This window comes from Fundulus heteroclitus, unplaced genomic scaffold, assembly GCF_011125445.2.
Source record: "Fundulus heteroclitus isolate FHET01 unplaced genomic scaffold, MU-UCD_Fhet_4.1 scaffold_42, whole genome shotgun sequence".
NCBI lineage: Eukaryota > Metazoa > Chordata > Actinopteri > Cyprinodontiformes > Fundulidae > Fundulus > Fundulus heteroclitus.
The window spans coordinates 2405771-2430393 of NW_023396835.1; the positions used below are offsets into that span (position 1 = coordinate 2405771).

The 24623-nt window shown below is 40.1% G+C and overlaps 2 protein-coding genes across 3 annotated transcripts; both read left to right on the top strand.

Annotated features, from left to right (window-relative positions):
• Window positions 1–1002: 1002 nt before the first annotated feature.
• Window positions 1003–21597, top strand: LOC110366989 (tripartite motif-containing protein 16). 2 transcript variants are annotated; one of them, XM_036131254.1, is made up of 2 exons: window positions 1003–2696; window positions 21338–21597. In XM_036131254.1, exons 1-2 carry the CDS (start codon window positions 1082–1084, stop codon window positions 21406–21408), a joined length of 1686 nt encoding a protein of 561 aa, XP_035987147.1. In that variant the 5' UTR covers window positions 1003–1081; the 3' UTR covers window positions 21409–21597. The 2 variants fall into 2 exon arrangements, with proteins under 2 accessions (XP_035987147.1, XP_035987146.1); XM_036131253.1 differs by lacking the exon at window positions 1003–2696 and having other exon boundaries at window positions 19263–21597.
• Window positions 7361–9886, top strand: LOC105925155 (E3 ubiquitin/ISG15 ligase TRIM25). The gene has a single exon (XM_012860887.3). The coding sequence runs from the start codon at window positions 7788–7790 to the stop codon at window positions 9462–9464; it is 1677 nt and encodes a 558-aa protein (XP_012716341.2). The 5' UTR covers window positions 7361–7787; the 3' UTR covers window positions 9465–9886.
• Window positions 21598–24623: the final 3026 nt, after the last annotated feature.

Genomic DNA, 24623 nt, shown 5'->3' on the forward strand with positions numbered 1-24623 from the left:
ATGTTTGAGCAACCTTTTCAATAACAGCTATTACAGACGCAGACACAGAAAGTCTTAAAATGGCTCTAAAATCAATAAGCAATAACCAAAATTTAACAAATAAGCCTTTGGTTAAATTTTGTAATTCAACCAGCCGTGATCGACCACCAGCACCGATGCTGGGGAGTTTATTCACCAGAAGTTGAATATCACCAAGTGAACAAGTAGAAAATTCCTCTTTTCTTAAATTACTGTGTCACAAGGGCATCTGCATTTTGGTAGGACTTTGAAAATGTGGATACATATACTGAATAATTTGGGGACCGTCCTGTGATTATCCCGTAATATTTCCCGTTTCTACTAATTTCTGCCGTTCTGTAATATCAGTATATATAATAAAATGATGCAAGCCATTAACATTTGTCATAGATTAATCAATTTTAGCTGCTTCATTTGAGGATAACTTCAAAACTGACTCATGTCTAAATGCAGGGTTAACAAAATCTATCAAATCAACCGCAATATCCTTTTGCCCACACTATTTAGGTACATTTTAACCTGAACTTTTTTAGTTTTGCTTACTCATGTTTTCCCAGGCCTGCAAATGAGCAGAAGCTGATAGGGTGCTATTTTCAATTCTCTATTAATCAGCTAGATTTAGGTCTGACGAAATATATGTATTTATTTATCTATTATAACTAGGACAATCAAACGATGTAAACCTGTTAATCACAATTTAATCACAAATTATATTTTATTTCTGAAAGTGTATACGTTCATTTATTTCTGATACTGTGGAGAGATCAGATTTAAGAGTTTTGGTGACTCAGTCAGTCTTTTTGAGCAGAAACCTGCAGTGAAGACGGTTACAAACTTACAGCTTCACACTAAGAGCCCTCCTCTTCCTGGAATCAAAACCTGATAACCCTCCACGTTCTTCCTGCTCTCAGACACACCTTCAAGCTGGTGGAGCCAACATCTGCTGGAGGTGAAAGCTGATTGGCTGCAGCCTGATCTGACACATGATTCGTAGATCAGAGCTCAGAGCTGTTGCTGTTCTCAGGAAATGAAACTCACACAGTCACTGTGACCGAGAGGAGAAATGGAGCAGAACCAGCTGGACCGAGAAACCTTGTACTGTTCGATCTGTCTGGATCTACTGAAGGATCCGGTGACTATTCCCTGTGGACACAGCTACTGTATGAAGTGTATTAAAAACTTCTGGGATGAAGAGGATCAGAAAGGAATCCACAGCTGCCCTCAGTGCAGGGAGACCTTCACACCGAGGCCCGTTCTGAGTAAAAGCACCATGTTAGCAGCTTTAGTGGAGCAGCTGAAGAAGACTGGACTCCAAGCTGCTCCTGCTGATCTCTGCTATGCTGGACCTGAAGATGTGGCCTGCGATTTCTGCTCTGGAAGAAAACTGAAAGCCATCAAGTCCTGTTTAGTCTGTCTGGCTTCTTTCTGTGAGAAACACCTTCAGCCTCATTATGATTCAGCTGCATTCAAGAAACACAAGCTGGTGGAGCCCTCCAAGAACCTCCAGGAGAACATCTGCTCTCGTCATGATGAGGTGATGAAGATGTTCTGTCGTACTGATCAGAAGTGTATCTGTTATCTCTGCCCTGTGGATGAACATAAAGGCCACGACACAGTGTCAGCTGCAGCAGAAAGGACTGAGAGGCAGAGAGAGCTGGAGGTGAGACGAAAAAACATCCAGCAGAGAATCCAGGACAGAGAGAAAGATGTGAAGCTGCTTCAACAGGAGCTGGAGGCCATCAAGCACTCTGCTGATAAAACAGTGGAGGACAGTGAGAAGATCTTCACTCAGATGATCCGTCTCATCCAGAAAAGAAGCTCTGATTTAAAGCAGCAGATCAGATCCCAGCAGAAAACTGAAGGGAGTCGAGTCAAAGAGCTTCAGGAGAAGCTGGAGCAGGAGATCACTGAGCTGAAGAGGAAAGATGCTGAGCTGAAGCAGCTCTCAGACACAGAGGATCACAACCAGTTTCTCCACAACTACCCCTCACTGTCAGCACTCAGTGAGTCTACACACTCATCCAGCATCAAGATCCGTCCTCTGAGCTACTTTGAGGATGTGACAGCAGCTGTGTCAGAGCTCAGAGATCAACTACAGGACATCCTGAGAGACACATGGACAAACATCTCACTGAGACTCACTGAGGTGGATGTTCTACTGTCAGAACCAGAACCAAAGAGCAGAGCTGGATTCTTGAAATATTCGTGTGAAATTACACTGGATTCAAACACAGCACACAATGAGCTGTTACTTTCAGAGGGGAACAGGAAGGTGACATGGATGAATCAACCTCAGTCTTATTCTAGTCATCCAGACAGATTCACTGATTATCTTCAGGTTCTTAGTAGAAAGAGTCTGACTGGACGTTGTTACTGGGAGGTGGAGAGGAGAAAGGGAGTTTATGTAGCAGTCGCATACAAGAATATCAGCAGAGGAGGAGCAAGGAATGAATGTGGATTTGGAGATAATGACAAATCTTGGTCATTATATTGTTCCAAAAACGGTTATCAATTTGGTCACAACAACATCTGGACCTCCATCTCAGGTCCTGTTTCCTCCAGAGTAGGAGTGTACCTGGATCACAGAGCAGGTATTCTGTCCTTCTACAGCGTCTCTGAAACCATGACTCTCCTCCACAGAGTCCAGACCACCTTCACTCAGCCGCTACACGCTGGAGTTAGGTTCAATGCAATTTTCATTGGTTTTTTAAGCATTAAGAGCTCTGCTGAGTTTTTTAAACTTGAGTAAACTGCAGTATTTTTGATCTGTTTGATTCCTTCTAAAGTTTTTTATTCAATCATTTTAGTGTTTTTGTTGTTAAGGTTTTCTGTTCAGGTTTTTCACATTATTCATTGGCAATTTTCTGTGCAACAATAGTTCTCTTATAGTTAAAATATAAACTGCTCCCAGTGTTTTGGAGGTTGAAGTTTATTAATTTCAATTTCTTACAAAAAATTTACAAGAGGAGAGTAAATTTTTTATTTACAATGATGTAAATGTAAATAAAATCACGAGAAATTCATCAATTCAAGCAAATTAAACATCCCTTTCAGTTTCCTTAATGAATGTTAATTAAAACTTGAGCATGAAAACAGAAATGTTTGTTAAAATGTAAAGATGTGCATGTCTGTGACATTTTCCCAAATCAAGCACAATTTTCATGGTTACAACTAAGATCTCAGATGCTTTCATTTACTGAACCTTTGCAGGTGATGATCACAAACCTGAACCCTGGATCTCATCACCAGATGATGCATTTTTCCTGCTAGCAGAAGTGCAGCAGATAAAAAGTTTGCTGTGATTCTGAAACATATTTATTATACAGTGAATTACACAGAAGGAAAATTTTTCATCTGAATCATTTTATTCCCAGTTTACAAACTAGTGCAAGGAAGCTGAACAGCAGTAACAACTTATCGGCAATCAGCATTGACTCATAATTAGCATCACTTCACGATTATTATTACAATCCAGACATTCAGCTGCTGAAGTTAACAGAAAACAACATTTTCTTAGTCGGTGATTATCTGGATATCTGGATTCTTAGCTGGATTTCTACATGTTTGATGGGAAGAAGGTTGTTTCACAGACAGAGGTACAAACTGGGGCCGATTCACAAAGCTGTTTATAGCTGCTAAATCTTTCCTAACCTGAGTTTCTGTCTGCTTCTAGTTCTGAGACTAGACACAAAGGCAGATCTGCTGCTAAAGTTGCTTCACACAGCAAACTCCCTCTTTGCTGAAGCCGTTTGAGTCCATTTAAACAAGGCAGTCTGCATGGATTCAGGGGAAAGGCTGCCTATATATATTTATTTTTCCGTAAATCATAACCAGAGAAAGAAACGCTTGAAATCTTTCTCCAAAACTATTGTGCTGAAAAAAAAAAAACAGTTTTGTGACTGTTTTGGGTGATTTTGGCTGAAGGGAAGAAAAATAAGGCAGAAGTCTTGCTTTGGGAACGTCACAGAAGAAATTGCACTGATGGTGTCTGGGTTGGCCCAACCGATAAACCATGCCTTCTGATATACCAAATAATTATTTTTGCTCTTTGACAATATACTATGGGAAAACCTGCTCAGTTACATAACTTGTTTCACTTATATTACTTGTTTTTGAGTTCACATAAACTAAGAGCAACATATATGCTTGCGCTCGGAGTTTTGCCTGTTATTGTGTTTCTCACATAAAACTGAGAACCACATGTGTTATTGTGTTATAATTTGTTTTAACTTGTGATGGGAACTTATGACAATGTGTTGTGGGAAAGATTCAACTTCTGTATTCCTTATTTTGCTTATATTTGAATTCTGAGTTCGCAATGTTATTTTGCTTCACACACTGCTGAGATGCTGGGAACGGTTTTGTTTTGGAAACATGTTTTGGAAACGGGACGAACAGATCAGCTGGGAGAGAGAACTGGCCACTTTCGCTCCCATCTGATACTTTGTTTGTGGGTATTTAAAGGAGGGTACCGCCCTCAGTCGATGAAGTCTGCTGTGGGTTTGTGGACACCCGGACGCGTTGATGTTGCTCTAATCCGGATTGACCCGGCTTCCCAGTCCTGTGCCATGGTAAGAGATGATTCTGAGAATCTGTTGAACATCACGCCTGTTTGAAAGCTTGTCGGCTTTAATGCTTGCTACTTTTCTATATTCTGTGGGGAATAATGAAGAACATAATTATTCTAGCAGAAACAGTGTTTGAGAAGTGCTTGCTGTGTTGCTGTATTCTGTGGGGAATAATAAATATGGGCACTATTATTCTAGCACATGCAGTGTTTGTGTTTTCATTTGTGTGTTGCCAATCTCTCCCAAACCTGAATAAAGATTTCATAAAACACCTTCTAAGACTCTTCTTTCCACACTTTGAAAAACAAAAACATCCATTGGATCATTGTTCTCGTGTGGGGATGACCACCGCTTTAACATCTCAGTGGTGCATAAAAGCTTTCAGCTCAAAAATCTTATCATCCTGCTTTATTTGAGCTACACAGAATGCAGGGCAAGCAACTCAGATGACTCCAGAGGCACACATAATAAACTCTGTGTGATGGTAAGAAATAAGAACTAGTTGTTATGGACACGTTTAGTAAATGGTGGATCCATGCATCCAACTGCAAGAAGGTTCCAACGCCTCCAGACCACCATGGATTACAGGAACCACAGTATCTTTCGCCTTGATTGGATTAGATTAGATTAGATGAGTTTAGATTCGATTCGATTAGATTAGATTAGATTAGATTAGATTCAACTTTATTGTCATTACACAGTTACATTTACAAGGCAATGAAATGCAGTTTAGGTTTAACCAGAAGTGCAATAGCAGCAAGTGCAGTATAAACAATGGTTCCATAAGTACAGGACATAAGTTATTACTGAATAAATGTAGAGATGGATACTATTATAAACAGAATTTTCCTGATAGATTTGTCCCATGAGTATAATATATAGATAACTAGTATTGTGAACTAAACTTACAGCTGGATATGTACTGAATATAATATACAGGTAGATATTACTATGAATAGAGTTTTACAGATATGTACAATAGCATAATATACATATGATTGTTATTATAACAGAGTTTGCATGTACTATGAATATATGTACAGATGGCTATTACTATAGGCAGAATTGTGAGCATGATATACAGGTAGCTATTACTATAAATTAAATAAATAAAGTTTGGACAGAAGCTATTCAAATTAAAGAGCAGTGGAAGGTAATTGCATATTACAGTTAAATTACGGCATTGCAAATGTTTATGTAAACAATTGTGAATAAACAGTCAGTAGTGAAAATCAATATTCAGTCAAGGTGAGTAGTGCAAGATGCATGTAAACAGTTGTTACAATAGTAACAGTCAGGTGAACATTACAGTCTTGTAAATAGCAGAATAACAAAATGGAGGTATGTGTGAGGAGGGAGAGGAGAGTCTATCAGTGAGGGTTAGAGTTCAATAAATAGACGGGATCTGGATCATAACGTTGTGAGGAAAGTGGCCCACCACAGGACAAAGAAAGTTTTGTTTTCCGGGGGAGGATGGGTCTCTCCTACTCTAGGCTAGCATAATGCCAAGGGGAGCAAACGCAAAGAGACCAAGTTTGCCTGTAATTTCTGCAGTTTACAGTTGCAGTAACCGGCAATAACTACTGAAAGTAGATGCAGATCCCCATTTTGGGCTGAGGGTGGTTCTGAAGATGAATTTTTACTTGGTGGGAACATACAGAAACCAAACTGATGGACCATAATTTGATGCTTATTAATTTGTTATCTCTGTGATTCACTAACTAAGGCTGAATCACACTGCCAAATTAAGTAGCCTGGAGTTATAGACAGTGCCTAGTGCCAGGGCATGCAAGAAACTGTGCAAAACTGTTGTAAGGGTCTTAAGCTCCAGCCGTAGTTGCAAGCAAAGCATAAGACATAAAAAAAACTTTTCAAGGCCTAAAAAGCTTTATGTGGATGTCAGGTATGTGGATCAAGTCATCCATGGTGTGTGTGTTGTTCTTACCTGTCTCCAGCAGGGCTCGAAAGGTGGATGCCAATGAGCGGGTGTTTTCACTCCACTGCTAATTAGGAGGAATATTTAAGCGATGCTGGCCTTCTTTAGAGAGGAGGTCACTTGGTGTAGCTGCAGGATGAGGGACAGATGCTGCTCATCTGGCTGGGGAAGATATTCAGGCTTTTCTGCTGCTTGGACAGTCAAAGCATGCGAACAAGCTGCTTAAGGTGCCGGGTTGCTGCAGATCTGCTGGTCGCTGTGTATATAGTTCATGATGAAAACAGATTAGTGGGTTTAATTAGCAGGTTTAGCATAAAAGAAATTTAAAAAAACCGATTAAAACAGAAAATGAAGATGAGATGGCAAAAGCCCTTCGCAAAAAAGGAAAACACCAGCGTTTTTATTAAACTCCAAAGAACAATTAGATTAATTAAAAGTAGATAAGGAGGAGAGCAGAACAAACTATTTAATGGCTTAGTTTTTGGTACACTGGTATAAACGGCAAACTAACCATTATAAGGAAACACTGCAGTGGGAGGTGGGGGACTACTGTGGAGGTGATGAGACAAACAGTTTTTATAGTCAGAAGTATGAGGGAGAAAGGAGATAACTGATTTAAAACCCAAAACGATTCAAAGTGTAACTTGATTTTATTGATTTAATTAGAAATAACAGAAGAAGTAAATTTCAGGCAATATTTAACTGTATTCGAAAAACTAATTCGTATTCTGGTCCACACTCCATACCAGTTGGTGACGCTAGTAAGCTAAGTGTATGTCAACAAAGAAGAAGAAGAAGAAGCAGAAGAAGAAGAAGAAGAAGAAGCAGAAGAAGAAGAGAGAAGCTAAAAGCTAAAAGCTAACCAGTCTTTTGAATAGGCTGAATTACTTTTCGTACTTAAAGATAAGTGATTTGATGGTTGTACTAACACATTAAATCAAGCGAATCAATACTTTGTTTAATTGTGTGCTCTAGTTTAAGGAGTATTAGAGTAATCTTACACCTTGCCTTGTGTCCGCTAGCTAAGCTAATACCTATTAGCATAACATCACGTGATTATGCGGCGTTCTCTCGTGGACCGTAGTGCGCAGACTCATAAATCTATCATGGCTGCGTCCGCGAAAGAGGAGTGATCGCCAGTGGAGCCATATCCTGCGTGATTTTCTGCATGTAAGACCCGATAGTTGACTTTCTGTGGCGCAACATAGGATTTATAGATTAGACAGATTTTGTTTTGGGAAAGAAGAACAAACAGTTATTGTGAAATGGATCAGAAAGGAGATGAGCTGGACCGAGAAACTTTTTCCTGTGCGATCTGTCTGGATCTACTGAAAGATCCTGTGACTATTCCCTGTGGTCACAGCTACTGTATGAAGTGTATTAAAACAGACTGGGACCAAAGGGATCAGAGAGGAATCTACAGCTGCCCTCAGTGCAGGGAGACCTTCACACCGAGGCCCGTTCTGAAGAAAAACACCATGTTAGCAGCTTTAGTGGAGCAGCTGAAGAAGACTGGACTCCAAGCTGCTCCTGTTGATCTCTGCTATGCTGGACCTGAAGATGTGGCCTGTGATTTCTGCTCTGGAAGAAAACGAAAAGCCACCAAGTCCTGTTTAGTCTGTCTGACCTCTTTCTGTCAGAAACATCTTCAGCCTCATTATGATGTGGCTCCATTAAAGAAACACAAGCTGATGAAGCCCTCCAAGAACCTCCAGGAGAACATCTGCTCTCGTCATGATGAGGTGATGAAGATGTTCTGTCGTACTGATCAGAAGTGTATCTGTTATCTCTGCTCTGTGGATGAACATAAAGGCCACGACACAGTGTCAGCTGCAGCAGAAAGGACTGAGAGGCAGAGAGAGCTGGAGGTGAGACGAGAAAACATCCAGCAGAGAATCCAGGACAGAGAGAAAGATGTGAAGCTGCTTCAACAGGAGCTGGAGGCCATCAAGCACTCTGCTGATAAAACAGTGGAGGACAGTGAGAAGATCTTCACTCAGCTGATCCGTCTCATCCAGAAAAGAAGCTCTGATGTGAAGCAGCAGATCAGATCCCAGCAGGAAACTGAAGGGAGTCGAGTCAAAGAGCTTCAGGAGAAGCTGGAGCAGGAGATCACTGAGCTGAAGAGGAAAGACGCTGAGCTGAAGCAGCTCTCAGACACAGAGGATCACAACCAGTTTCTCCACAACTACCCCTCACTGTCAGCACTCAGTGAGTCTACACACTCATCCAGCATCAAGATCCGTCCTCTGAGCTACTTTGAGGATGTGACAGCAGCTGTGTCAGAGCTCAGAGATCAACTACAGGACATCCTGGGAGACGCATGGACAAACATCTCACTGAGACTCACTGAGGTGGATGTTTCACTGTCAGAACCAGAACCAGAACCAAAGAGCAGAGCTGGATTCTTGAAATATTCATGTGAAATCACACTGGATCCAAACACAGCAAACAATGAGCTGTTACTATCAGAGGGGAACAGGAAGGTGACATTTATGAATCAATCTCAGTCTTATTCTAGTCATCCAGACAGATTCACTAATTTTCTTCAGGTTCTGAGTAGAGAGAGTCTGACTGGACGTTGTTACTGGGAGGTGGAGAGGAGAGAGGACGTTTTTGTAGCAGTCGCATACAAGAACATCAGCAGAAGAGAAAATGGGAATGAATGTGGATTTGGATATAATGACAAATCTTGGGCATTATATATTTACCAAGGAGGTTATACATTTGGTCACAACAACATCAGGACCTCCATCTCAGGTCCTATTTCCTCCAGAATAGGAGTGTACCTGGATCACAGAGCAGGTATTCTGTCCTTCTACAGCGTCTCTGAAACCATGACTCTCCTCCACAGAGTCCAGACCACCTTCACTCAGCCGCTACATGCTGGAGTTAATGTTTGGATGATTGGAGGTTCTGCTGAGTTCTGTAAACTCAAGTGAACTGAAGTATTTCTGATCTGTTTGATTCCTTCTAAAGTTTTTAATTCAATCATTTTATTGTCTTTGCTGGTTTTCTGTTCAAGTTTTTCACGTCAGTCGTCAGTAATTTTCTGTGCAACAATAGTTCTGTTATAGTTAAAATATAAACTGCTCCCAGTTTTTTGGAGGTTTAAGTTTTTTCATTTCAATTTCTTACAAAAATTTTACAGGACAAAAGTTTAAAAAAAATATCTCGAATGATGTAAATGTAACTATATCTTGAAAAGTTCATCAATTCAAGCAAATTAAACATGCCTTTCAGTTCCCTTAATGAATATTAATAAAAAATTTAGCATGTTAGCAAAAATGTTTGATAAAATGTAAAGATGTGCATGTCTGTGACATATTCCCAAATAAATCACCATTTTCATGGTTCCAACTAAGATCTCAGATGCTTTCATTTACTGAACCTTTGCAGGTGATGAACACAAACCTGAACCCTGGATCTCATCACCAGATGATGCATTTTTCCTGCTACCAGAAGTGCAGCAGATAAAATGTTTCCTCTGATTCTGAAACATATTTATTATACAGTGAATTACACAGAAGGAAATTTTTTCATCTGAATCATTTTATTCCCAGTTTAGAGCAAGGAAGGTGAATAACAGTAACACTTTATCATCAATCAGCAGTGACTCATAATTAGCATCACTTCATGATTATTATTACAATCCAGACATTCAGCTGCTGAAGTTAACAGAAACAATGTTTCCTTAGTCGTGTTTATCTGGATATCTGGGTTCTCAGCTGGATTTCTACATGTTTGATGAGAAGAACGTTTTTTCACAGACAGAGGTAGAAACTGGGGCCGATTCACAAAGCTGTTTATAGCTGCTAAATGTTTCCTAAACTGAGTTTCTGTCTGCTTCTAGCTCTGAGACTAGACACAAAGGCAGATCTGCTGCTAAAGTTGCTTCACACAGCAAACTCCCTCTTTGCTGAAGCCGTTTGAGTCCATTTAAACAAGGCAGTCTCCATGTATTCAGGGGAAAGGCTGCCTATATATATTTATTTTTCCGTAAATCATAACCAAAGAAAGAAAAGCTTGAAATATTTCTCCAAAACTATTGTGCTGAAAAAAAAAAAAGTTTTGTGACAGTTTTGGGTGATTTTGGCTGAAGGAAAGAAAAAAAGGCAGAAGTCTTGCTTTGGGAACGTCACAGAAGAAATTGCACTGATGGTGTCTGGGTTGGCCCAACCGATAAACCATGCCTTCTGATATACCAAATAATTATTTTTGCTCTTTGACAATATACTATGGGAAAACCTGCTCAGTTACATAACTTGTTTCACTTATATTACTTGTTTTTGAGTTCACCTAAACTAAGAGCAACATATATGCTTGCGCTCGGAGTTTTGCCTGTTATTATGTTTGTCACATAAAACAGAACCACATGTGTTATTGTGTTATAATTTGTTTTAACTTGTGGTGGGAACTTATGACAATGTGTTGTGGGAAAGACTGATTCAACCTCTGTATTCCTTATTTTGCTTATATTTGTATTCTGAGCTCGCAATGTTATTTTGCTTCACACACTGCTGAGATGCTGGGAACGGTTTCTGTTTTGGAAACATGTTTTGGAAACGGGACGAACAGATCAGCTGGGAGAGAGAACTGGCCACTTTCGCTCCCATCTGATACTTTGTTTGTGGGTATTTAAAGGAGGGTACCGCCCTCAGTCGATTAAGTCTGCCGTGGGTTTGTGGACACCCGGACGTGTTGATGTTGCTCTAATCCGGATTGACCCGGCTTCCCAGTCCTGTGCCATGGTAAGAGATGATTCTGAGAATCTGTTGAACATCACGCCTGTTTGAAAGCTTGTCGGCTTTAATGCTTGCTACTTTGCTATATTCTGTGGGGAATAATGAAGAACAATTATTCTAGCAGAAACAGTGTTTGAGAAGTGCTTGCTGTGTTGCTGTATTCTGTGGGGAATAATAAATATGGGCACTATTATTCTAGCACATGCAGTGTTTGTGTTTTCATTTGTGTGTTGCCAATCTCTCCCAAACCTGAATAAAGATTTCATAAAACACCTTCTAAGACTCTTCTTTCCACACTTTGAAAAACAAAAACATCGATTGGATCATTGTTCTCGTGTGGGGATGACCCCCGCTTTAACATCTCAGTGGTGCATAAAAGCTTTCAGCTCAAAAATCTTATCATCCTGCTTTATTTGAGCTACACAGAATGCAGGGCGAGCAACTCAGATGACTCCAGAGGCACACATAATAAACTCTGTGAGATGGTAAGAAATAAGAACTAGTTGTTATGGACACGTTTAGTAAATGGTGGATCCATGCATCCCACTGCAAGAAGGTTCCAACGCCTCCAGACCACCATGGATTACAGGAACCACAGTATCTTTCGCCTGGATTAGATTAGATTAGATTAGATGAGTTTAGATTAGATTAGATTAGATTAGATTAGATTAGATTAGATTAGATTCAACTTTATTGTCATTACACAGTTACATTTACAAGGCAATGAAATGCAGTTTAGGTTTAACCAGAAGTGCAATAGCAGCAAGTGCAGTATAAACAATGGTTCCATAAGTACAGGACATAAGTTATTACTGAATAAATGTAGAGATGGATACTATTATAAACAGAATTTTCCTGATAGATTTGTCCCATGAGTATAATATATAGATAACTAGTATTGTGAACTAAACTTACAGCTGGATATGTACTGAATATAATATACAGGTAGATATTACTATGAATAGAGTTTTACAGATATGTACAATAGCATAATATACAGATGATTGTTATTATAACAGAGTTTGCATGTACTATGAATATATGTACAGATGGCTATTACTATAGGCAGAATTGTGAGCATGATATACAGGTAGCTATTACTATAAATTAAATAAATAAAGTTTGGACAGAAGCTATTCAAATTAAAGAGCAGTGGAGGGTAATTGCATATTACAGTTAAATTACGGCATTGCAAATGTTTATGTAAACAATTGTGAATAAACAGTCAGTAGTGAAAATCAATATTCAGTCAAGGTGAGTAGTGCAAGATGCATGTAAACAGTTGTTACAATAGTAACAGTCAGGTGAACATTACAGTCTTGTAAATAGCAGAATAACAAAATAGAGGTAGGTGTGAGGAGGGAGAGGAGAGTCTATCAGTGAGGGTTAGAGTTCAATAAAGAGACGGGATCTGGATCATAACGTTGTGAGGAAAGTGGCCCACCACAGGACAAAGAAAGTTTTCAATTCAATTCAATTCAATTCAATTTTATTTATATAGCGCCAAATCATGAAACATGTCATCTCAAGGCACTTTACAAAATCAAGTTCAATCATATTATACAGATTAGGTCAGATTATACAGATTGGTCAAAAATGTCCTATATAAGGAAACCAGTTGATTGCATCAAAGTCCCGACAAGCAGCATTCACTCCTGGGGAACCGTAGAGCCACAGGGAGAGTCGTCTGCATTGTACATGGCTTTGCTGCAATCCCTCATACTGAGCAAGCATGAAGCGACAGTGGGAAGAAAAACTCCCCATTAACGGGAAGGAAAACCTCCGGCAGAACCGGGCTCAGTATGAACGGTCATCTGCCTCGACCGACTGGGGTTACGGAAGACAGAGCAGAGAAACAACAAGAGAGACAAAAAAGCACAGAAGCACACATTGATCTAGTAATCTGTTCTACATTAGATGGTGGTAGCGGGTGAGCCGTCTTCTCTGGATGATGTCACAGTTAACAGAACGCCAGACCAGGTGTACCTACTATGAAGAAAAAGAGAGAGAGCAAAAAGTTAAAAGCTGAAATGATGATAGTCATTTCAATGTAATACAATGCAAAACTGGAGAACAGTAGACTGAAGAACAGTAGAAATCAGTAGAGTGAGAAAATTAGACCCTGATGTCCTCCAGCAGCCTAGGCTTATCACAGCACAACTATAGAGATAGCTCAGGGTATGAGCCACTCTAACTATAAGCTTTGTCAAAAAGGAAAGTTTTAACATTAGTCTTAAAAGTAGACAGGTTGTCTGCCTCACGGACCAAAACTGGGAGTTGGTTCCACAGGAGAGGAGCCTGATAGCTAAAGGATCTGCCTCCCATTCTACTTTTAGAGACTCTAGGAACCACCAGCAGACCTGCAGTCTGAGAGCGAAGTGCTCTGTTAGGAACATACGGGGTAATCAGAGCTCTGATATATGATGGAGCTTGATTATTAAGGGCTTTGTACGTTAGAAGGAGAATTTTAAATTCTATTCTTGATTTAACAGGAAGCCAATGAAGGGAAGCTAAAATTGGAGAAATATGATCCCTCTTGTTGATTTTCATCAGAACTCTTGCCGCAGCATTTTGAATCAGCTGAAGACTTCGAACTGCATTTTGTGGACTTCCTGATAGTAAAGAATTACAATAGTCCAGCCTTGAAGTAACAAATGCATGGACTAGTTTTTCAGCATCACTCCTGGACAGAATGTTTCTAATTTTGGCGATATTCCGGAGGTGAAAAAAGGAAACTCTGGAAACCTGTTTAATATGGGATTTAAATGACATGTCTTGGTCGAAAACAACACCAAGATTTTTAACTTTATTACCAGAGGCCAAGTTAATGCCATCCAGATTAAGTGATTGATTAAGAACTTTATTTTTGGAAGACTCTGGCCCAAAGATTACAACTTCTGTCTTGTCAGAATTTAAATGCAGGAAATTTAAAGTCATCCAGCTTTTGATGTCATCAAGACATGACTGCAGTCGAAGTAACTGATTGGATTCATCAGGATTTATGGATAAATATAGCTGAGTGTCATCAGCATAACAGTGGAAATTAATCCCATGCTGTCTGATAATTTTGCCAATCGGAAGCATATATATAGTAAATAGAATTGGTCCAAGGACTGAACCCTGTGGTACTCCACAAGTGACCCTAGAGTTTGAGGAAGATTTATTATTAACATGAACAAACTGGAATCTGTCCGACAGATAAGATTTAAACCAGCCTAATGCTTTTCCCTTAATCCCTACAGTATGCTCAAGTCTTTGTAGGAGAATATTGTGATCAACTGTAACAAATGCAGCACTGAGATCTAACAGGACAAGTATAGACACAAGTCCATTATCTGAGGCCATGAGAATATCATTGGTGACCTTCACCAGAGCTGTTTCAGTGCTATGATGAGCTCTGAAGCCTGACTGAAACTCCTCAAGTAGGTCATTAATTTGTAAATGTTCACATAGTTGATTAGCAACTACTTTCTCAAGAATTTTAGATAAGATAAGAAGATTAGATATAGGTCTGTAATTTACTAACTCATCTTGATCAAGAGATGGTTTCTTAAGTAAAGGTTTAATAACAGCTACTTTAAAAGCATGTGGTACATATCCATTTACCAAGGATAGATTAATCATGTCTAAAATAGAACCACTGATCAGAGGGAATACCTCCTTAAACAACTTGGTTGGGATTGGGTCTAACATACAGGTAGAAGGTTTAGATGAAGCTAAAATTTTAGATAGCTCAGAAAGCTCTACTGCTTTTAAACAGTTCAGACACTGCGCAGGTTCTAAGGATTCCTCCAATGCTGCCTCACTTACTGAGGACGAGGTAATCATGTTTGGGAGGATGCCAATTATTTTATTTTTAATGGAATCAATTTTATTTATGAAGAATCCCATAAAATCATTACTGCTAAGAGCTAAGGGAATGGATGGATCAACAGAGCTGTGGCTCTGGGTAAGTTTGGCAACTGTACTGAAGAGAAATCTAGGATTATTCTTATTCTCCTCAATTAATGATGAAAAATATGCTGCTCTAACTCTGCGAAGGGTCTTGTTATACAACAATAGATTGTTCTTCCAGATTAGGTAGGATTCCTCTTGGTGTGTAGAGCGCCATTTTCTCTCCAATTTCCTAACATTGTGCTTCAAGGAACGCAGTTCTGAATTAAACCAAGGAGCCAGCTTCCTGTGAATAATCACCTTCTTTTTCAAGGGAGCTACATTGTCTAATGCAGAACGCAATGACGAAGTCATACCGTTTACAAAGACATCTATTTGTGAATTGGAAGAAACAACATTGCTGCCATCTACAGGGCATTTCTGCAATACGGAGGATATTAAAAAGGGGACAGACTCTTTAAGTTTTGATACAGCATTATCCGATAAAGATCTACTATAATGGAACCCTCTTTTGGGGGTGGAGAACTCAGTTAGATTAAACTCAAATGTTATTAAAAAATGATCAGATAGGATAGGGTTGTGAGGAAATACTGTTAATTCTTCACAATCAATGCCATATGTCAGCACAAGGTCTAAAGTATGGAGCCAAGAGTGCGTCGGTTTATGCACATTTTGAGGAAAACCAATTGAATCTAGGATAGTTTTAAAGGCTACACTAAGGTTATCACATTCTGTGTCAACATGGATGTTAAAATCACCCACTATAATAGCCTTATCAGTATTTAACACCAAATCAGATAAGAAATCTGACAACTCATCCAAAAACTGAGTGTAAGGGCCTGGTGGACGATACAAAACAACAAACAGAAGAGGTTTTATTGCTTTGCAGTTTGGATGAGGGAAACTGAGGGTTAAATGTTCAAAAGAACTGTAGTTATTAATTGGCCTGGGACTAATTAATAAATCAGACTGAAAGATGGTTGCCACTCCTCCTCCTCTTCCCACAGATCTGGGAATGTGGAAATTTGAATAATTGGAGGGAGCTGACTCATTTATACTAACGTAGTCCTCTTGTAGCCAGGTTTCTGTGAGACAAAACAAATCAATCTGTTTATCAGAAATCAATTCGTTAACTAACAAAGTCTTTGGAGGGAGAGACCTTATATTTAATAGACCACATTTAATTGTTTTATTTTTAGGTTCAAGGTGAACCGTATTGATTTTTATTAGGTTTTTATGATTTGTTCCTTTTAGATAAGTTTTTGATCTGTTAAGTTTTGGCCGTGGGAAAGACACCGTCTCAATAGGATAATGGATGGGTAACAGTACAGAAGCTGCAGAGAGGTGTGTTAAACTACGGCTATGCTTCCTGGTCTGGACCCTGGGTTGTCAGCATTTAGGAGGACTAATAAATCCGGCCAGATTTCTAGAAAGAAGAGCTGCACCATCCAAAGGAGGATGGATGTCGTCTCTCCGGATCAGACCAGGTTTTCCCCAGAAAGTTCTCCAGTTATCAATGTAGCCCACGTCGTTTTCAGGACACCACCTAGACAACCAGCGGTTGAATGATGACATGCGGCTAAACATGTCATCACTGGTCAAATCAGGCAGGGGACCAGAGAAAATTACGGAGTCCGACATTGCTTTAGCAAACTCACACACCGAAGCAACACCAACTTTAGTGACCTCCGATCAGCGTGATCGGGTGTCATTACCGCCAGCGTGAATAACAATCTTACTGTATTTACGCTTATCCTTAGCCAGCAGTTTTAGGTAAGATTCTATGTCGCCCGTTCTGGCCCCTGGCAGGCATTTAACTATGGTCCCTGGTGTCTCTAGTGCCACGTTTCTGACTATTGAGCTCCCAATAATCAGGGTCGGCTTCTCAGCGGGTGTGTCGCTGAGTGGGGAAAATTTGTTTGAAACGCAGACGGGTTGGTGGTGAACTGGGGGCTGAAATCTAGAGCTATGCTTCCTACGAACTGTCACCCAACCGGCCTGCTTACCCGGCTGCTCGGGTGCTTCTGGAGGACCACTAAGTGAACTAACGCTAGGTCTATGTGGCTCCGCACTAGCAGAGGGGCGGCTATCAGCTGGTCTTTCCATAGCACGGAGCCGGGACTCTAATTCTGACACCCTCGCCTCCAAAGCTACAAAAACACTACATTTATTACAAGTACCATTATCACTAAAGGAGGCAGAGGAATATCTAAACATCTGACACAGAGAGCAGGAGATAAGGGGAGACTTAGTCAGAGACGGAGAAGCTGAAGTAATAGTAGGAGAGGAAGCCATTGTGGAGCTAAAGCTAGGCTAGGCTAAAGCTAGGCTAGCGCCCTTCTACCACGCCAAGAGAGCAAACCGTGAAACACGAGGAGTTCCCAAGCGTGATGTGCAGCAACAGAAAATGTTTTAAAAGTGCTTATGTGTTAGAAACAGATGTTACAGCAAAGAGATTAAAGATAAAAGCGAGATAATCTGGAGCAACAAACCGTTGCTCACGCAGTGAAAACAGGAAGTGATACAATACGCCTTACCGTGTTTGTTTTCCGTGGGAGGATGGGTCTCTCCTACTCTAGGCTAGCATAATGCCAAGGGGAGCAAACGCAAAGAGACCAAGTTTGCCTGTAATTTCTGCAGTTTACAGTTGCAGTAACCGGCAATAACTACTGAAAGTAGATGCAGATCCCCATTTTGGGCTGAGGGTGGTTCTGAAGATGAATTTTTACTTGGTGGGAACATACAGAAACCAAACTGATGGACCATAATTTGATGCTTATTCATTTGTTATCTCTGTGATTCACTAACTAAGGCTGAATCACACTGCCAAATTAAGTAGCCTGGAGTTATAGACAGTGCCTAGTGGCCAGGGCATGCAAGAAACTGTGCAAAACTGTTGTAAGGGTCTTAAGCTCCAGCCGTAGTTGCAAGCAAAGCATAAGACATAAAAAAAACTTTTCAAGGCCTAAAAAGCTTTATGTGGATGTCAGGTATGTGGATCAAGTCATCCATGGTGTGTGTGTTGTTCTTACCTGTCTCCAGCAGGGCTCGAAAGGTGGATGCCAATGAGCGGGTGTTTTCACTCCACTGCTAATTAGGAGAAATATTTAAGCGATGCTGGCCTTCTGTAGAGAGGAGGTCACTTGGTGGAGAAGCAGCATTCAGTTCCTATGCTCCACTTATCTGGAACAAACTTCCAGAAAACTGTAAAAGTGCTGAAAGCCTGAGTTCCTTTAAATCGACATAAAAAAAAAATGCCTTTGAATGTTCAAGTTAAAATGTTTTACTGTTTTCAAATGTTCTTTTTTGTTTCTACACTATCCCTACTTGCTTTTATTCTGTTTTATTTTCCTATATTTTAATCATGTAAAGCACTTTGCATTGTCTCTGTACTGAATTGTGCTATATAAATAAATTTGCCTTGCCTTGCCTTGCCAGCTGCAGGATGAGGGACAGATGCTGCTCATCTGGCTGGGGAAGATATTCACGCTTTTCTGCTGCTTGGACAGTCAAAGCATGCGAACAAGCTGCTTAAGGTGCCGGGTTGCTGCAGATCTGCTGGTCGCTGTGTATATAGTTCATGATGAAAACAGATTTGTGGGTTTAATTAGCAGGTTTAGCATAAAAGAAATAAAAAAAAAATTATTAAAACAGAAAATGAAGAAGAGATGGCAAAAGCCCTTTGCAAAAAAGGAAAACACCAGCGTTTTTATTAAACTCCAAAGAACAATTAGATAAATTAAAAGTAGATAAGGAGGAGAGCAGAACAAACTATTTAATGGCTTAGTTTTTGGTACACTGGTATAAACGGCAAACTAACCATTATAAGGAAACACTGCAGTGGGAGGGGGGTGGGGACTACTGTGGAGGTGATGAGACAAACAGTTTTTATAGTCAGAAGTATGAGGGAGAAAGGAGATAACTGATTTAAAACCCAAAACGATTCAAAGTGTAACTTGATTTTATTGATTTAATTAGAAATAACAGAAGAAGTAAATTTCAGGCAATATTTAACTGTATTCGAAAAACTAATTCGTATTCTGGTCCACGCTCCATACCAGTTGGTGACGCTAGTAAGCTAAGTGTATGTCAACAAAGAAGAAGAAGAAGCAGAAGAAGAAGAAGAAGAAGAGAGAAGCTAAAAGCTAACCAGTCTTTTGAATAGGCTGAATTACTTTTCGTACTTAAAGATAAGTGATTTGATGGTTGTACTAACACATTAAATCAAGCGAATCAATACTTTGTTTAATTGTGTGCTCTAGTTTTAAGAGTATTAGAGTAATCTTACACCTTGCCTTGTGTCCGCTAGCTAAGCTAATACCTATTAGCATAACATCACGTGATTATGCGGCGCTCTCTCGTGGACCGTAGTGCGCAGACTCATAAATCTATCATGGCTGCGTCCGCGGAAGAGGAGTGATCGCCAGTGGAGCCATATCCTGCGTGATTTTCTGCATGCAAGACCCGATAGTTGACTTTCTGTGGCGCAACATAGGATTTATAGATTAGACAGATTTTGTTTTGGGAAAGAAGAACAAACAGTTATCGTGAAATGGATCAGAAAGGAGATGAGCTGGACCGAGAAACTTTTTCCTGTGCGATCTGTCTGGATCTACTGAAAGATCCTGTGACTATTCCCTGTGGTCACAGCTACTGTATGAAGTGTATTAAAACAGACTGGGACCAAAGGGATCAGAGAGGAATCTACAGCTGCCCTCAGTGCAGGGAGACCTTCACACCGAGGCCCGTTCTGAAGAAAAACACCATGTTAGCAGCTTTAGTGGAGCAGCTGAAGAAGACTGGACTCCAAGCTGCTCCTGTTGATCTCTGCTATGCTGGACCTGAAGATGTGGCCTGTGATTTCTGCTCTGGAAAAAAACGAAAAGCCACCAAGTCCTGTTTAGTCTGTCTGACCTCTTTCTGTCAGAAACACCTTCAGCCTCATTATGATGTGGCTCCATTAAAGAAACACAAGCTGATGGAGCCCTCCAAGAACCTCCAGGAGAACATCTGCTCTCGTCATGATGAGGTGATGAAGATGTTCTGTCGTACTGATCAGAAGTGTATCTGTTATCTCTGCCCTGTGGATGAACATAAAGGCCACGACACAGTGTCAGCTGCAGCAGAAAGGACTGAGAGGCAGAGAGAGCTGGAGGTGAGACGAGAAAACATCCAGCAGAGAATCCAGGACAGAGAGAAAGATGTGAAGCTGCTTCAACAGGAGCTGGAGGCCATCAAGCACTCTGCTGATAAAACAGTGGAGGACAGTGAGAAGATCTTCACTCAGCTGATCCGTCTCATCCAGAAAAGAAGCTCTGATGTGAAGCAGCAGATCAGATCCCAGCAGGAAACTGAAGGGAGTCGAGTCAAAGAGCTTCAGGAGAAGCTGGAGCAGGAGATCACTGAGCTGAAGAGGAAAGACGCTGAGCTGAAGCAGCTCTCAGACACAGAGGATCACAACCAGTTTCTCCACAACTACCCCTCACTGTCAGCACTCAGTGAGTCTACACACTCATCCAGCATCAAGATCCGTCCTCTGAGCTACTTTGAGGATGTGACAGCAGCTGTGTCAGAGCTCAGAGATCAACTACAGGACATCCTGAGAGACACATGGACAAACATCTCACTGAGACTCACTGAGGTGGATGTTTCACTGTCAGAACCAGAACCAAAGAGCAGAGCTGGATTCTTGAGATATTCATGTGAAATCACACTGGATCCAAACACGGCACACAGGAAGCTGTTACTATCAGAGGGGAACAGGAAGGTGACATTTATGGATCAACCTCAGTCTGATTCTAGTCATCCAGACAGATTCACTGGTTGTCCTCAGGTTCTGAGTAGAGAGAGTCTGACTGGACGTTGTTACTGGGAGGTGGAGTGGAGAAAGGGAGTTATTGTAGCAGTCGCATACAAGAATATCAGCAGAGCAGGAGGAGCGAGGAATGAATGTGGATTTGGAGATAATGACAAATCTTGGGCATTATATTGTTCCAAAAACGGTTGTCAATTTGGTCACAACAGAATCTGGACCTCCATCTCAGGTCCTGGTTCCTCCAGAGTAGGAGTGTACCTGGATCACAGAGCAGGTATTCTGTCCTTCTACAGCGTCTCTGAAACCATGACTCTCCTCCACAGAGTCCAGACCACCTTCACTCAGCCGCTACATGCTGGAGTTTGGGTTTTTAACTTTGGAGATTCTGCTGAGTTTGACAAGATGAAAAAAGGGAAAAACCCTCAAAAATGAAAATTCTGAAAACGTATTTTGCTTCTGAATGCATTCATGCAAACATTTTGTCTCTTTATGTTCTGATGAGGATCTTTTGAAGTGTAGCTGCTGTCAGTAAAATTTGCTCTAATGAAAATATCACTTAATCTTTATATATGTATATTTTGTTTTGTTAGTATTTTGCTTTTTTCAGTTATATTCCTTATGATCTTTAAAATAAATTCATTTGCTGAAATCTCCCAGTCTCATTTCTAGATTGAATTAGTTCATCCATAGCAGAGAATCAACGCATGCACAGGGAGAACATGCAGAAAGACCCCAGGACCGGATCTGAACCCATCTTGCTGCAAGGCAACAGTGCTAACAACTGCACCATTGTGCTGCCTAAAATAAAAATCAACCCCAAAAAAGCTCCTCAAATAAATAAAACCCAACAAGTTCTCCTTTTTTCTGATTCATTTGAAGCAGAAGTTTCTCTTGACAATTGCATGTTAGGATAAGAAATTCCTTTATTGTCCCACAATGGGGAAATTCAGGCGTGACAGTGGCCAACACAGACTTGTACTCGGTTTATAATAATAAAAAAACAGGTTAATTAAATCTAAAGTTAGTTCTAAAGCAACAGACTGAGCTTATCAGAAAAGCCAAAATAAAATAACAAAATACCAGAGTAAGTATTTTACAATTATATTATCAAGAGACAAAACACAGGGGTAATATTGGTGTAAACCATCAACACCAAGTCAAATTCCTTGTAAGTGTAAATCTGCTTTGCAATAAACTTGATTCTGATTCTGAACAATCTTTGTTTTTTTCTGCTCCACACAAATCCACTAATTGTTACCAATGTGATTATGGTTTATGACAGCTGTTGCTGCAACAGTGAGTAAACTGATATTTTCAGCTTGAATCTGTCGCCAGAGGGTTTTTACTGATTTTTAGATCACATAAAGACATTTTAAAAAAAAGTCTAATTAACCAGTTTTATTTACAGGAGATATAAATATATACACACTTTTGTGAATAATTCCAGAGCTTTCTCCGCCTTTAATGGACTTCCACCTGATGCAGATCCCGAGAGTCAGAACTGAACTGGGGGAAAAAAGTATTTTAAATAATCTGCCACATCGACCTGGAATGATCCACAAAAGGACTTGAAATCGAGAACTCTTTTCTCTGGGGTAATTCAAATATTTTGGAAATGACAGAGTACAAAGCATGATTGAATGCTGTGACTGCAGTTTGTAAACTGATAATCTGTGTGTTATATTCAAAGGTGAATTTGAGCCGCAATCTTCGCCAGTTTACTCTTGGAAACTAAATTAGTTTTTTACCTGGTTAATATCTATCTATCTATCTAATTAATTTAATGTCTATACATATTTTCCAACTGAAAAGCAAATCTCTCGGTTATGTGATTAGAAATAGAGTTTTGCTGACTCAGTTTGGACTTTATTGACGTTTCCAGATTTTCGCCTATTAGCCAAAGCCATAGTTTGTAGAGAAGTCAGGTAAGATGAAAAATTATCTCTTTGCACAAAGGCCTCAGTCAGGAGAAGAGGACAAAACAAATCCAATGTACAGAGGTGGCATTAAGTCTAAATACCGTGGCAACATGTTCATTTTTGAAAACTTTTCTGTGTTTCATGATTGGGGGTTAGAAAAAGCCATTCATAATTATTGTGTTTCCTCTTTTTAAATGAAGATGACAACAAAAATACCCAAAGGGCCCCTGATCAAGGTTCACCTGTGGATTCTCCATGGCTTTGGTGCAGCAACAGCAGCAGCTCAGGGGGAATCATGCAGGGGTCTAGGAGCCCAGAAACTCACTGATCTGTTATACATACACTAATTACAGGTAAACAGATCACAGGGGAGGATGGCTACTTTTATTTGCCAATTAAATTGATCAGTATCAACCAATTTGTATGATATCGGGCCAAAACACCCAGCTTATGTCCCTTTTTTTATCAGGAGGAAAGTTGATCGTGGCAGATGGCCGTTCACACTGAGCCTGGTTCTGGTTCTGATGGAGGTTCCTTCTGTTAAAGGGGGGTTTTCCTCTCCACTGTCGCTTCATGCATGCTCGATATGAGGGATTGCTGCAACTATCCCCTGTGGCTCCATGCTCATTCAGGTGGAGGGAATACTGCAAAGCAATGACTCGATGCAATCTGTTGGGTTTTGTCACTGTAACTGACTATAAAGGGCCTTGACACGACATGTTGGGAATTGGCGCTGTATAACCAAGCTGAATTAAATTCAAAGTTTTTAGTTTTCTGATGTATGAAGAGCAAGTATATTTATGTGATAATAAATGGTTTTATCATGTGCAACAGAAGAGTTTAGTATAATCATTCATATATCTGAAAGATGGGACAAAAAACTTGTCAGGGTACGCAAACTGAAGAGAAAAACATTACAGACAAGTGTTAATAATCTGGATAATTTGGCCAGTAGCTAAACTTAAAATGTGAAAGTAAAATATTGCCGCCTGACTTAAATCTCCCGAAACCTGAAACCCAAACTTGAGAAACAAAACAGGGTAGTGGTAGTATCATGTTCTGGGCTTTTCTTCAGATGGAGCTTGAGTTTTTATCACGGTCGGTGAAGGAAATCATGAACCATCAGGTTAAGACTCAAAAACACTTCAGGTGTCTGTAAGGAAGACGTGATTTTATCTCTCAGCATCACTGTGAGTCAAACCATAGATCCAGATTCCAGAACTACATCTGACAGAAAACCTACAGGAATCAGAGGGATCTGGGTCCTTACTAACTGAGAAATTTGGGAAACAACTGCAAAATGGAAGACAGATGTTTTTATGCACATGTGCATGATGATGTGTCAGGAATAGTTTGTTGTTTTTTATATGATAGTATGTTAAGGCTTGTATTACAAAGAGTCTTGTATTACGTTGACTTCCATTTGTTTTATTTTAGATAAATTATATTTTTAGTTTAGCTGAATACATTGTTTGGTTTTGGACTGACTGCTCTTTTATTTTTGTTCTGACATTTAGGGCCACCTCCCTATCTTTACTGCAGCCACCATTTAGAGCCACAGACCCTCATGTCTAGTAATCCTGACTGATGGTATAATTAATTTGTTAAGTTATTTGTGATACTGACGTTTGCTGTGTTAGCTGAGGAGTGTTGCATGTTAACGTTGCCATGAATATTGTATTTGCTGTGGTGAATAACCGGGTCTCCATTGATTTTTAGCTAGGGCTG